The 15,720-nt window shown below is 39.0% G+C and overlaps 1 protein-coding gene across 2 annotated transcripts in view; it reads left to right on the forward strand.

The window, feature by feature from the left end:
• Window positions 1-15,720, forward strand: part of LDB3 (LIM domain binding 3) — a 163,550-nt gene that overhangs the window by 63,399 nt on the left and 84,431 nt on the right. For both annotated transcript variants that reach the window (XM_077454606.1, XM_077454607.1), the window contains exon 3: window positions 14,207-14,358. In XM_077454606.1, coding sequence (XP_077310732.1) covers window positions 14,207-14,358 — 152 coding nt within the window. The remainder of the gene's footprint in view (window positions 1-14,206; window positions 14,359-15,720) is intronic.

The raw sequence follows: 15,720 nt of genomic DNA on the forward strand, positions 1-15,720 counted from the left end.
CTATTACAAGGGATGCTTACATTCCTTGTAATAGGAATAAAAGTGACACAATTTTTTTTTTAAACAGTGTAAAAATAAAAAAATAAAAAAAAGGTAAAATAAATAAAAAAAAACAATTTAAATGTTAAATGCGCCTCATCCCACCGAGCTTGCGTGCAGAAGCGAACCTCCTCTGTAACACAAAAAACATGCAAGCTGTAAAATATTTTTAATGTCGCCTATGGAGATTTTTAAGGGTAAAAGTTTGTCGCCATTCCAAAAGCGGGCGCAATTTTAAAGCATGACATGTTGGGTGTCAATTTACTTGGTGTAACATTATCTTTCACAATATAAACAAATTGGGATAACTTTACTATTGTGTTATTTTTTAATTTAAAAAAAGTGTGCTTGTAAGACCGTTGCGCAAATATGGTGGCACAGAAAGCATTGCAATGACCGCCATTTTATTCTCTAGGGTGTTAGAAAAAAAATTATAATGTTTGGGGGTTCTAAGTAATTTTCTAGCAAAAAAAAAAAAAGTAAAAAAAAACTTGTAAACAACACATCGAAAAAAAGAGGCTCGGTCCTTAAGTGGTTAAAGTAGTGCAGTGCCGGACTGTAAAAAATGGTCCGGTCACGAAGGGGATAATATCTTCTGGAGCTCAAGTGGTTAAAGGAACAGATGTAGACGGACGTCGTCTCTTTATGCCTGTTCTGATCCATTTCAACAGATCTGGATACTGCCTGTTCCATTTAAAAAAAAAAGGAATTGAACATGTAATTGGATATAAATAGATGCTTATCCGTTTACATCTGTTTGTCTATAGTAATGAATTGTTGTCGTTTTTCATCCAATAAAGTATGGATAAAAACCAGACAGATGGAATACCTGTGCGAAAGGGGCCTATACTGAGTTTACATGCTGTCAGAGCCTGTGCATTCTCCAACATGCCTTTTAAATGGCACTTGTCATTTAAAGCCACTGAAATACAAAAGTGAGCATTTGTATTTATATCTGTGATCTAACTTCCAAGAAAACAACTTGGCCCGCTACCGACATGGAGAATCTTCCAAGGTGACAGCAATATTTTGTATCGGGTCAGGTGGACACTTTGCCATGTATGCAATATGATCCTGCCTCTATGAGCTCAAGTGTCTTGCCTGTTATGTACAGTATCTCACAAAAGTGAGCACACCCCTCACATTTTGTAAATATTTTATTCTATCTTTTCGTGGGACAACACTGAAGAAATGGCACTTTGCTACAATGTAAAGTAGTGAGTGTACAGCATGTATAACAGTGTAAATTTGATGTCCCCTCAAAATAACTCAACACACAGTCATTAACGTCTAAACCAATGGCAAAAAGAAGTGTACATTGTAGCAAAGTGTAATTTCTTCAGTGTTGTCACATCGAATGATAGAATAAAATATTTACAAAAATGTGAGGGTCGTACTCACTTTTATGAGATACTGTATATACACCCACCGGCCTTTATTAGGTACATCTTCCTATGACTGGGTTGGACCCCCTTTTGACTTCAGAACTGCCTTAATTCTTCATAGCATAGATTTAACAAGGTTAGAAACATTCCTCAGAGATTTTGGTCCATATTGACATGATAGAATCATACAGTTGCTGTGGATCCATGACGTGAATCTCCTGTTCCAGCACATCCCAAATGTGCTCTAATGGATTGAGATCTGGTGACTGTGGAGGCCATTGGAGTACAGTGAACTCATCGTCATGGTCAAGACACCAGTGGTGACTTTTGTGTTTCTGTGTAATATTTTGGATTTAGATATTATAGAATTTAGGATACATAAGGCTATTTTAAGCTAAGAAAATTGATTGTTAAGAAAAACAAGACTCCTGAAAAATCTCTGGAATTCTGATGGGGAGATTTCACCTCCCTTTCTGCCTGGTGATATTGTTATTACCTAAACAGGAAGTCAGTGTAAATAAGAACAAGGCCTCAGATATGAGTACAAAACAAGAGACATCTTAAATGTGTCCAAAAGAAAAATTCAACTTAGAGAGCTTGCATTTTAACTACAACATTTACATTCCTTCCAGTTCCAGCAATCTTCACTGTGCCTGGTTTCACACATCCTTTGCAATGAAAACATCCCCTCCGAGTCCTCCTCTTTTTGTATTTTTGGATGATGGCCCTATTCCTTCCTATTAGTGTGCTTCCAGCAGTCCTGCAGAGTATAGCTCACTGATAAGAATAAATGGGGCTGCAGAGTGCATGCACAATAATAAGAGACTTAAAGAGGAAGTAAACCCTGCCCCTCAGATGCTGCTTTTCAGCAGTTTTAAAATCTGTGCTTCCTGGTATAAGCCAGCTCCAGTTTAAGTATTGTTTTCCAAGTCTGCATTGTAATATACTTCGCCCTCTCTTCTATTCCTAGCTGTAATCTAGCGCATGCACAATGCTTCCTTAGCCAAGCCTCGTTCTAGCTCTGGAATTGCTATGACAACCACATCCCACCTATCAAAGCAGGCCTGTTCTGACGATTCTGGTCACATTGGTATTAGACACTTCTGAATGGGACTAAAATCTCACGGTATCTCAGGGCAGTGCTGCAGAGAGGGGAGAGGAGGAGACGGCATACTTATTAAAGTGGTTGTAAACCCTCCCACATTATTATTATTATTATTATTATACAGGATTTGTATAGCGCCAACAGTTTGCGCAGTGCTTTACAATATGAGGGCAGACAGTACACTTACAATACAAATCAATATAGGAGGGATCAGAGGGCCCTGTTCGTTAGAGCTTACAATCTATAACTTTAGCACATATTAATCATCAGTGAATACACTGCAAATTGCTGTGTGTAGATGTCACTTTGCCTCCTCCGTTTGCTTGTAATCTTTCCTGTTCTATTTATTGACATCACTCACACTTGCGCATATTCTCCCTGATTCATGGCATGCTCTTTGTGCCGTTAGTCCATTTAACAGTGACTTTCCTGGCAAAGGCTGTGCAACACCAAGGCCACACGGTAAAGATTGAGAAGAAATGTAAGCCCTTGTACACACGGTCGGAGATTCCGACAACCAGATCCGTCGGATTTTGTCCGATGGATTTTGTCCGAAACTGTTGCATACACACGGTCGGACAAAGTTGTCTGAAAATCCGACGTGATTACGTTATTTCGTTATGACGGGACTACGTTCACGCTAGTAGCCAATAGCTTTGGTGTAGGAATTTGATCTGAGCATGCGTGGCACTTTGTCCGATCGGAATACTCTACACATGATCGGAGTATGTCCGATCGGAGAATTTTGACGGAAAATTTTACCAACAGGTTGGAAAACTTAGCCCGTCGGATACTCCGACGGAAACAGTCCAATGTAGACCACACACAGTCAGAATATACGACAAAACGGTCCGATCGGACACATTCCGTCGGAATCTCCGATCGTGTGTACAAGGGCTAAGTGTTTTAATAAACAGACTGCACTGAGGAAGATTCATTAAAGGACAATGGTACTGTTGTTCTTTAAAATAAGGATTCAGTAGAAATGGTAGATTAGTATGGCCTTTACTGCTTGCACACTTTCATAGATACATATTAAACTGAAAGTCTTAGTAATGCCAAAGCTGTAGCTGAATGCCTGGTAAAGAGCACAGCTGATAAAAAGCAATCATACCGATGCCCTCTGGGAGACCCTTAAGTCTTCGTTATCATTTGTGACCTTTGAAGAATGTGTTACATGATCACTCACTAGGGGGAAACTAGTAGTTGGATTTTTTTTTGGCTTGAAGTCAGAAATGATAGAGTCATGCCTGGTTTATTTAGAGACTGATAAGGTAGTAGTAGATTGTTCTATAAACAAGGGCACTAGAAAAACTATTTGTCTGCACGTGACAGAAAATAGGAACATTCAAATGAAAAGCCTCAATGCTAGTGCTTACCAAGACAGTAAAATAGCAACGCCAAAATTAGTATATATTTATATATTATGTACTTCTAGCAGAAACTTATCTCAACCTATCTTAATACTGTATATCCTTGTAGCAGAAACATATCTGGTTTGTTGTGGTCCAAATGTTCTACGACTTTGCAGACAATGGCTATGAACTATTGTTACTTCTGCAGAGATCCAGTCTAGTCATAGAAATATGTCATCCTTCTAACATAGATTTCTGATAAATAACCTGAATTCTGACAATATCAACTGAATTTTCAGCTTTTGTCTTAAGTATTTCATACTTGCCTTGAGAGTCAAAAAGAGTAAGCCTTAGGCTAGGTACACACGTAAAATTTTTGTTGGTCAACCCAACAGGCTGAACAAAAAAATCGGAGAGTTTGCCGTACTAAGCCATGTCAGTGCAGCAATCTTCCCCACTGTGCTATTGTGCTCTGACAGTGGGGTTGGTTGCCAGCGTTGATTGGCTGCTGGTCAGATACTGGCTTTCCAGCAAGACTATTCAACAGAAACCAGCTGTGAGACCAGCTTCTGTCAAACAGGCAGCTGTACATATTGCTGAACCGGCTGATATTGGGATCGGGTGTACCTAGCCTTACTAAGAGGAAATCTTCCAATGTGAACAATAATTAATTTCCTTTGTTTGGAAAGATTCCCTCTTACTTCCAGTTGAGGCAGAAAGTAAAGGAAAATCTTCCTAATGGGGCAAAAAAAAAAAAATAATAATAATAATAATAATATTATAAGTAACCGTTCTCAAAAAAATTTTTAGGCTTTAGATATATTATAACTACATAAATAATATGTATACAGTGCAAGTTGTAAAGATAAACTTTTAGCCACCAGTGTTCATATCATGTTTCATGAGCAAAAATCTCTAAGTAGAGTCAGCTATTTTTTCCCAACAGAAAAGCAAGAGAAAAAAAAAGGCATGCAAAATAACGTTCAAGAAAAATAACTAAAAATAAGTGAACTAGAGCAGCTAGCAACCATGATCCTAATAACCTTAATTTTAATTTATATCAAAGCAATTCCTTCCATATTAAATCACATTTTCGGTTTCCCCCTATAAAGCCCACTTATTTTTGTAAATACATCATTTTGAAATACCCAACTTTTGAAATATCCGTGTTAAAAGTTTTAGGAGGTTTTTGTGATAAGGTTTATATACTTTAGGGAAGGCCGGCTTAAAAATGTTTTAAGACTCATACCATCTTTCTTCTTCTTTATTACCTGACTTCTCCTAGCAGTCCCACAAATATACTCTTTAAGAGCTACTTTTTTTGTTTTTTTTTAGATTAAAAGCCAAGTATTCATATTATATCTGCATAATGGTAGCCGACACTGTACTTAGAATTGTGATTATGCAACGAATAACTGTGTAACACAATGAGCATTATACAAACCTCTATTAAAAAGCAATCTATCAACAACAACCTCAAACTCATCTTTTAATATGACATTGTGATGCAAATTCTTCTCAATGTTTTTATTATATTTTTAACACTTTTACTAAAAGCTACAAAATAAAACAATGAACAACAGGAGGGGGGTTTAGCCGTAAGAAAATGCTGCAATGACAGCTCTTGGTTTGGCAGTTTTCCTCTTGTGAAAACATTATAAAACTGTGTAAAGGAGTCTGAGAAAGTTTAGCTGTTGTAAGCGACGTCATAATGACACTTCCGCCTATAGCTCTTAAAGGGACTTTTTTTTCCAAACCACTTTTTTTTGCATTCTTTTGTAAATATGAAGTCTGAGGTCTTTTTGACCCCAGATCTCATATTTAAGAGGTCTGGTCATGCTTTTTTCTATTACAAATGATGTTTACATTCCTTGTAATAGGAATAAAATTAACAATTAAGATAAAATAAGATATAAAAAAAAAAAAAAGTTAAACCCCCCCCCCCCCCCTTTCCAAGCTTGCATGCAGAAGCGAACGCATATGTGAGTAGCAGCCGCATATGAAATGGTGTCCAAACCACACATATGAGGTATCACCGCGATAGGTAGAGTGAGAGCAATAATTCTAGCCCTAGACCTCTTGGTATCTCAAAACAAGCAACCTGTAGAAGCGTCACATATGGAGATATTTAAGGGTAAAACTTTGTCACCATTCCACGAGCTGGCACAACTTTGAAGCGTGACATGTTGGGTATCAATTTACTCGGCATAATATCACTTTTCACAATATAAAAAAAATTGCGGTAACTTTTCTTATTTTTCAATTCAAAAAAGTGTATTTTTCCCAAAAAAGCGTGCTTGTTAGACCGCTGCACAAATACGGTGTGACAAAAAGTATTGCCATTTTATTCTCTAGGGTGTTAGAAAAAAAAATTATATTTATATATATATATATATATATATATATATATATATATATATATATATATATATATATATATATATATATATATATATATATGCCCGGTCTTAAAGTGGTTAAAGCAGACCGGTCATTTTTTCATCTTTCCATCTATTGAATCTTCTGCCCTTGTTGTTTTAACTTTGGATAGTAAAACATTTTTTTTCTGCCAGTAAATACCTTATACAGCCCTCTTCCTATTTTTTTGTCTGGTAAAAAGCCTAGGCTTATGACATCATGCACTCTCGTGAGAGTATGCCAGGAAGAGAAGGGGGATGAGTCATAAGAGGGCCAATGAAAGCTGCAGGGCTGCAGGGCTGCAGAGCTGGAGGTGTGCCTCTGTGTGTCTGTGTAAATCCAGGAAGTGAACAGACAGCAGCTTCAGCTGCACACAGTTAAAATGGTTGCAGCCAGACTCAGTGAAGGGAGATTTCTGCAGCATATTTGGCAAGTGCAGAATCACAATATATATAAAATAATATGCAAAGTGGTTGGAGGGAAGCTTCAGAATGGCAAAGATGTTTTTATTACAGATTATGTGAGCAGACTGCAGTTCCTCTTTAACTGTCATTGCCTCTTTTGCTCCTCTCTGTATTGATGAATATTGGTCATTCTAGTCTTGTTTACTGGAGTACCATGCCAGAAACTGTCAAGGTCTCAGAGCTAAACTGTAGGACTTTTTAGAAACAGTAAGGAATTAAAAAAAAAAAAAGGTTCATATGCCTAGGAACTGTGAAATCCAATTTGCTATAGTTGCCCTTAAATTTGATGTGATTAATACCCAGGTCAGATCAGAGAACTGCTTATTCTATAGTTATCAGCAGACAGTCCCTGTTGACTGATTATGGGGAAATTGCAGGGTGAGATAGAAAAGAAAGTTTCACCCAATAATTGTGGTATCTTCCAATATTGGCTAGTGTGGGAGGTGTTTCATTCTACCAGCTCCATGGCCGTTAACATGCTGTTAACAACCTAACATTTGGATGTTGATCATCTCCTGAGCACTATGGCCACCTTAACCTGTTGTAGGCAAAAATACAATTTATAGAAAATAAGCATATCTCACACGCAGATAGATTCAATGGAAAAACATACAAAATCATGCTGCTAGAATCCCTGCGGTTTCTATTCTGATGCTTTCCTCCACTGCATTCCTGTACGGAAGCCCACGGTTAGCTGACATCACAGAGCCGGTGCAGGCTCGGGAAAGATTTTGACCACATGGTCGGGATCCACTCACCTGCCCAGACCAGCAACCGGCTCAGCCTCTCAGCGACATTGTTCGGCCACATATAGCCTTTCCAGTTACAGATTCTCTAATGATAGAGGTAAAGAGGTGGCAACATTTGTGCACCTATCAGCGCCTAGAGGCGATTCAGTTCGCATTGTGTGCTATACAAGTATTTAATTCATTCATTCATCAGCTCCAGTTTTAAACATCTTGCCTTGATAAGATGTCTAAACCTGGATGGTCACGTGTTCAGTTGTTTGCACAGATGTTGACACCTTGGAATTTTCAACTTTTAATATATTTATATTTACAAGTAACAAAAATCTGAAAAGTCTACATTCCAAAAGTATGTAAAACACCTAAACAAGCTCTGACCACAGTCTACCCAACACCGAGGTTTGTTAAAAAAACAAAAAACACACAATGTTCTTCATGATGTGGTTAATTCCAGTACAGTCCATAACATAGTCTAATCAAAGTGGTAGGAAAACAAAAATTGTGGAAAAAATTTAGAAAAATTAGGGTAGGGTTAAAAATAAGTATAGCTACCGATGCACTGCTAAATCTATTAATAAAGATGGAATAAAAAGTGGCACAACTGTTAATGCCTTTTCTCAGTTTCAATTACCCAGGTTTGTGACATGTTTGCTTCAGGCAATTTGCATTTTAAACTTTTCTGATGACATAAGGTTACTTTGTTTGCTTTAGTAATCACAGCCAGTACACAGCTAATGTGTATATAGCAGATTGCTGGTTAATGAAAGGGAAAGGAATCACCCTTTGCATTATACAGTGATGCTCTTGCGTGATCTGTGAGAAGCAAGATATTTAAATACCCCATTGTCTTGGAAACATTAGGCATCCAATCAAATGTGTTCATGCGCTGGCTACATTTGAGACACTAATCATCTCTCCCTCTTTCTTTGTCTCTTCCTGGGCTGCATGGCCGCCTTTTGTTTGCTCACTAATTGCTATTTAAGGTGGCTCATCAAGAGATGTTCAGTAATAAACGTATAACACATTCACATCAAAGGCATTCTTTCAGAAACTAAGGTTTGAACAATCTAGCTCAAACTAGACATTTGTGTTTCTACATGGCTGCTTGAGTTTATTGTTTTGTATTGGTATAACAAGGTATGATACTTACAGATTAAAGGGTAATTCCTTTTTTGTAGTAAAAAAATATAGCATATTAAAAAAAATATTATATTGCTAATATTATATATTGCTTATAATTGCTACAAAAACCATATTATAATGGAATGTTAGTAAAAATTACCTTTTCAATATTCAGTACTGTAATTTCTGTAAAATTTGATGCAATATGCAACCTGCAGACATTCTGTACACAAGTGTAGTCGCTTTTCAAAATGACACTTTACTCTGGTTTCGAAAAAAAAATTCCAACCAAATGTGTTCTTAACTCAAAAAAAGTACCTTCTGTTGCTCTCAGCCTCCTCCAAATCGCCAAATACTTTTATTTATTTTTTCGCTTCTCTGACATGACTTCCTGTTAGAGGGTGGCTATGTTTGTTCTCCATGGCCCCGCTGTATGTAGGAACATAGTCACACTCTGGTTTCCAAGGTGGACTAGGGACTATGAACTTTGGGATTTGTAATGTGCACAGAGCAGAACACATGACTGTAACTAACATGCACTGCTGGTTCCAAACAAATGGAATTGAGAGGGCAAAGAAAGGGCCAGGAGGTCAAAGAGGCAGAAAAACACTTCATGACTAATAGATTACAGGGCAATTAAATAGTGGATGTGTTTTGATTATTTTTGAAGACTAAGGATACTGCTTAGCGTAACTTTAACCAGTTGCATAGTTACATAGTAAGCAAGGTTGAAAAAAGACACAAGTCCAACCTATGTGTGTGATTTTATGTCAAAATGACATTGTATATCCCTGTATGTTGTGGTCATTCAGGTGCTTATCTAATAGTTATTTTGAAATTATTGATGGTCCCTGCTGAAACCACTGCCTGTGGCAGAGAATTCTGCATCCTTACCGCTCTTACAGTAAATAACCCTCTACGCAGTCTAAGGCCGCATACACACGCGGGGACTGTTCGCTCAACTTTGTTCGTCAAACAGTTTCAGCGGACAGTCCGCTCAAAATTAGCATGGACGGACTTGGCCACACACGACGAACGAACAGTCCGCTGAAACCGTGCGCGATGACGTGAACGGCACGTACGACGGGACTAGAAAACGACGTCCTATACACTGCAATGCAACCTTCGGCGTGTAAATTCTTTCTGAGCATGCGCGGAACTTAGTTTGACGAACAAGCCTACACACGAGGGGACTGTTCGCTGAAACAAGGTTTCAGCGGACAGTTTTTCGGAAATTCCGAAAAACCTTGTTCAGCAGACTGTTCGCTGAAACTGTCCGCTGAAAGCCCACACACGGGCGGACTGTCCGCTGAAACACAGTTCAGCGGACAAAGTTGAGCGAACAGTCCCCGCGTGTGTACGCGGCCTAAGGTTAAACCGCTTTTCTTCTAAATTTTAGTAAATGGCCGCTTGTCTTATTAAATTTATTTTCGCTGAAAAGTTTTATCCCTATTGTGGGGTCACCAGTATGGTATTTGTACATAGAAATCATATCCTCTCTCAAGCGTCTCTTCTCCAGAGAGGATGAGTTCAGTGCTCGTAACCTTTCCTTATAACTAATGTTCTCCAGTCCCTTAGTTTTGTTGCCCTTCTGTGGACTCTCTCCAATTCCAACACAACCTTCCTGAGGACTGGTGCCCAGAACTGGATGGCATACTCCAGGTGCAGCTGGACCAGAGTCTTGTAGAGTGGGAGAATTATCATTTTATCTCTGGAGTTAATCCCCTTTTTAATGCATGCCAATATTCTGTTTGCTTTGCTTGCAGTGGCTTGGCATTGCATGCCATTGCTGAGCCAGTCATCTACTAGGACTAGGATCCTTTTCCATCCTAGATTTCCCCAGAGGTTGTCCCCCAGTGAGTAATTGGCATTCATATTTTTGCCACCCAAATGCATTATTTTACATTTTTCTATATTAAAACTCATTTGCCATGTAGTTGCCCACCCCATTTGTTTGTTCAGATCTTCTTGCAAGGTTTACAAAGCGTGCCGAGAAGTTATTGCCCTGCTCAACTTAGTATCGTCTGCAAATTCCCCATTTATCACTATCCTCTGAATTCACCCCTGTAGCCAGTTTTCAATCCATGTACTCACCCTATGGTCCATGCCAACGGACCTTACTTTGTACAGTAAACATTTATGGGGAACTGTATAAAATGCATTTTCAAAATCCAGGATACACCACATCTACAGGCCTTCCTTTATCTAGATGGCAGCTTGCCTACTCATAGAAGGTTAATAGCTTGGTTTGGCAAGAACGATTCTTCATGAATCCATGCCGATTACTGCCAATGATGCTGTTGTCATTACTAAACTCTTGTATATAGTCCCTTATCATCCCCTCCAAGAGCTTGCATATAATTGATGTTATGCTAACTGGTCTCTAATACCCAGGGATATATCTTGGCCCTTTTTTAAATATTGGTGCTACATTGGCTCTTCTCCAATCAGCTGGTACCATTCCAGTCAGTAGACTGTTAGTCAAGTAATCGCCAGATCATTGTTCGTAATTTTTACGGAGTTCCTTATGAACCCTCGGGTGCAAGCCATCTGGTCCCAGTGACCTATTAATGTTACGTTTTTCAAGTCTATTTCTATTTCTGCCCTCTGTGTCAGGAACCATGAAACAGACTGAGACAGAAGTACAATCAAATCACACTTGTTTATTAATAATAAAAATAAAAAGGTAAATAGAAAAAAGCGTAGTCAAGCATAGCCAAAGTCCAGTAGCCAGATCGGGTAGTCAGCCAGTCCAAAGTTCATAAACCAGATCGGGTAATCAGCCAGTCCAGAAGTCAGGGATCCAAGGAGAGCAACTGCAAGCAGGATAAGAAGCCAGGAGGGATGTCAGCAAGCCAGTCTTGAAACAAACAGCAGAAGATGGTTCCTTGTGATGTGACCAACACAATAGCAAAGATGAAATGAGCTGGAAGGCTTTAAATAGGCAGGTCAGACGAGCATCAATCGGGAACAGCTGGTAACTGTGGAGAGAGAAGAGAGCTGGCAATTAGCTGACAGCTGAGCGGCCAGCCCAGAGGAGGAAGGGCTAAGCTAGCCCTGACACTCTGTTAGCCATGAGGGTGCTTCATGTGACGTGTCATGAGTATAAACATTGCGGTTTTGGTTACTGAAGCCCCCCCCCGATTCCCTCGTGAAGACTGAGGAGAAGAAAAATGTAATACCTTCACCATCTCTCCAGCCTTAGTAACCAGATTCCCTTCATCATTCTTTATGATTGATATATATATATATATATATATATATATATATATATATACATATATACATACATACATACATATATATATATATATATATATATATATACATATACATATATACATACATACATATACATATATATATATATATATATATATATTTATATTATCTGACCTCCCTTTCTTACTATTTTTGTGCTTTGAATTTCTTGGGATTTTTTTTTACCCTCCTTTGCTATGTGCCTTTCGTGTTCTATCTTAGCCACCCAGATTCCACCCTTATATTTCTTGTTGCATTCTTTGTAATGTTGAAATGCTGATGATGATCCCTCAGCCTTTTATTTTTTGAAGGCATTCTCCTTTGCTTTTATATGCATTCTTACGTTGGAGTTAAGCCACCCAGGACTTGTATTAGCTCTTTTAAATGTATTTCCTATTGGGATGCACTGGCCAACAGTAAAGGCAAGCATTTAAAAGATGATATCCTCAGATCAAATAATGCACATTTGCTATTAGCTTCTTTTCTCTGTACAAAAAAGTAGTACTTATACAAAAAAAAGTGATATTTGATATTAATTGTGTACTTCAATTGAAATGGAAAGTGAAACCTTGAAATTCATAAAGTTTTTTTTCACTAGTCGCTTTTGTCAGTAATCTGGCAATCTGAAAAACCTGTTTGTGGTACAAGAGACCTATTCCTAAATATTCCTACTGCATGCACTTTGCTGTATTGCACATTGAACAGACATGTAAACAAGGATCAGCATTAAGAAATATCTCACAGTCACCAGATACAAACATTTTGAAAGGTAGTGTTGTTACAGGCATCTACACACTTTGGGAAGTGCACTCTCAGTCACCCTGTGAAGTGTTCCATGAATTCTGGCAAAGTGGATTACAGAGAGCTCAGACCAAAGCTGGCAAAACATTGTTGAATATCTTTTGTTCAGCCTGTGGGCTGAATGAAAGAAATCTTTCATTCACGGTCGGAGATTTCCAAAACCAAATCCGTCGGATTTGCCGTCGGATCTTGTCCGAAACTGTTGCATACACACGGTCGGACAAAGTTGGCGAAAAATCCGATCTTTCAGAACGTGATGACATAATTTCTTTACGATGGGACTACATTCAGGCTAGTAGCCAATAGCTTTGATGTAGGAATTTGATCTGAGCATGCGTGGCACTTGGTCCGATCAAAATTCTCTACACATGATCGAAGTATGTCCGATCAGCCCAGTTGGTCGGGAAATATTTCCAACATGTTGGAAAATTGGGTCCGACGGATATTCTGACGGAATCAGTCCGATGCATACCACACACAGTCGGATTATCCGACGACACGGTCCGATAGGACACATTCCGACGGATTTTCCGACCGTGTGTACAAGGGCTAACAGGTTCCTCCAATCACAGTAAAAACCACAGATGATTAAAATCCCCTGTTGGGCTATACCCCTGCACAGAGGGAGGAATCTCCCTGCTGGGGGTGACTGTCAGAATACCCAAACAGCGGCTACTAATTGAATGCAGGAACTGTTCAGCTAAAAAATGTTGAGATGCTTACAGGGAAAACATACTTTCTGCTTAGTGCTGGTGATGTGAGAAACTTTGCTTGTGATGTAAGAGATAGCTGTTCCCACAAACACCCACAGTGTGAAAATGAGTGGTGATGCCGAAAGCAGAGAAAGTTGTTACATGAGACTGTTAAATACACTCTGGATTCTGACAGGGGTCAATTGCAGAGAATTTTAGGGTAAAGGAATCCAGTGCTTACCGATGCTGATAGGGATATTATATATGGATATGATATGGAAGCTGTAACTTCTGATCTGTCCTTCCTTCACTTGCTGAACATTTGTTCTAGGCCAGTGACTCTGAAAGTATTAAAGCTAGATAGAGTCAGGCAACTAGCATTAAAATAAATTGTTTATTAATGGCAACCTCCATATTTATGGTTTCCATATTTTCCATATTTCTTGTTTGCTTTCAAATAAACCTAGATGGAGTTTCTGACTTTATTTACTGCTGAATTTACTTTGTATATTAGTAGCTCACCAATGGTTTTCAGTTGTTGCCTGAAATTGCTCTTTATAACTGACCTATACTCATCTGAGATCATCTCCATTTACCTTACTCCCTGAAATGGATATAAAGAGTGAACAGATCCTTAGGGCACCAGCTTACTGAATTTGTGTCTGGTGGATCCCACGACTGACATAAATTAGCAGATAATAAACACAAGCTTCGGAGAAATGCTATTGAGTGCATATTGAATGTTTTCACATTGTGTAAATGTATCTTGTTGTCCATACTTCTCATCTTCTTTTTTTTTCTTTTTCATTTATTTCAAGGTAACACCTGGCAGTAAAGCAGCACAATCCAATGTAAATCAGGGAGACTTGGTGGTGGCCATTGATGGAGTAAACACAGATGGGATGACTCATTTAGAGGCCCAGAACAAGATCAAGTCAGCCAGCTACAACCTGGGTCTCACCTTACAAAAGTAAGCTTCTCTTGAAGTGATAGATGTAAACAATGTGTAAATGTTTCATAGTTTCATAGTTAGTAAGGTTGAATAAAGACACCAGTCCATCCAGTTCAACCTGAGTGAGTGTCTACCCTATCCCTGTACATTGCACACTCACATTGGTGCCTACCCTCAAGGAGCCCACAATCTAAGGTCTCCATTCATATACTAGTGCAAATTTTGGACAGAAGCCAATTAACCTACCTGCATGTCTTTGGAGTGTGGGAGGAAACCAGAGTACCCGGAGGAAACCCATGCAGGCACAGGGAGAACATGCAAACTCCAGGCAGGTAGTGTCGTGGTTGGGATTTGAACCAGTGACCCTTTTTACTGCTAGGTGAGAGTGCTAACCACTACACCACTGTGCCGCCCACTGTGTATATTAGCTGTATCCAAACCATTTGCATGAATAGTAGAGTTGGGTAGCCATAACACCAATAACCCATATAGTAAAGAGATGTCAATCTTAAGTGATATTTGTGTTAGTCCGACTATTCACGGTTACCGTATTTGCCGGCTTATAAGGCGACTGGGCGTATAAGACGACCCCCTATTTTTCAAGTGAAAACATAGGTTTTGGGCAATACTCGCGGTATAAGACTACCCCCCTTCTGAGGCAACACCATTTAAAAAAAACATTAGAACCATTAAAAAACACAAAGCAAGAATGCCAACTACTCATCCACCATGCTGTGTTATGTCATAAAGTAAATCAAACAATAACACAAACAGAGATCTATTGAATGCCACAACTCTGGAAAGTAGAATTTTTCACTAACCAAACCTATACCACTTTTGGGTTACATTCTATGGTAATTTTCAACCAAAATGCATTTAATAACTCCCCTGTCATAAGTCCCAGATTTGCCTGTCCCTCTTGGGTGCCTGGGACCTCAAAGGCAAATAGCAGGATGTATAGTAGTAGGAGATCAGTGAATGGATTTACCCAGGGAAGTATGGTGAGCAGTGTATTATTTTAATGAATACAACGCCTGCTTGGATTGGCAGAGGCTGTAGCATCATCAGCTCTTGTCTCTCTCTCTCTCTCTCTCTCAAAGCCAATCCGAGCAGGCTACTCTATGTAGCCTGCTCGGATTGGCCGAGGTTGTTACTCCAATCCAAGCAGGCTCTGTATTCATTAATAGAATACATCGCTCGCCGGGATTGGCTCAACGGCGTATACTGTTGTAGCTGAAGCCACATACAGTATTAGCAGACATTTGGGGCTGACATCCATCGGGCAGCATTGTATACCTGTATACCCGGCGAATAAGACGACCCCCGATTTTTGGGCATTTTTTTTAAGTGTAAAAGGTAGTCTTATACGCCAGCAAATAC

Source organism: Lithobates pipiens, unplaced genomic scaffold, assembly GCF_037356315.1.
Source record: "Lithobates pipiens isolate NorthernLeopardFrog02 unplaced genomic scaffold, aLitPip1_a1.2 Scaffold_25, whole genome shotgun sequence".
Classification (NCBI taxonomy): domain Eukaryota; kingdom Metazoa; phylum Chordata; class Amphibia; order Anura; family Ranidae; genus Lithobates; species Lithobates pipiens.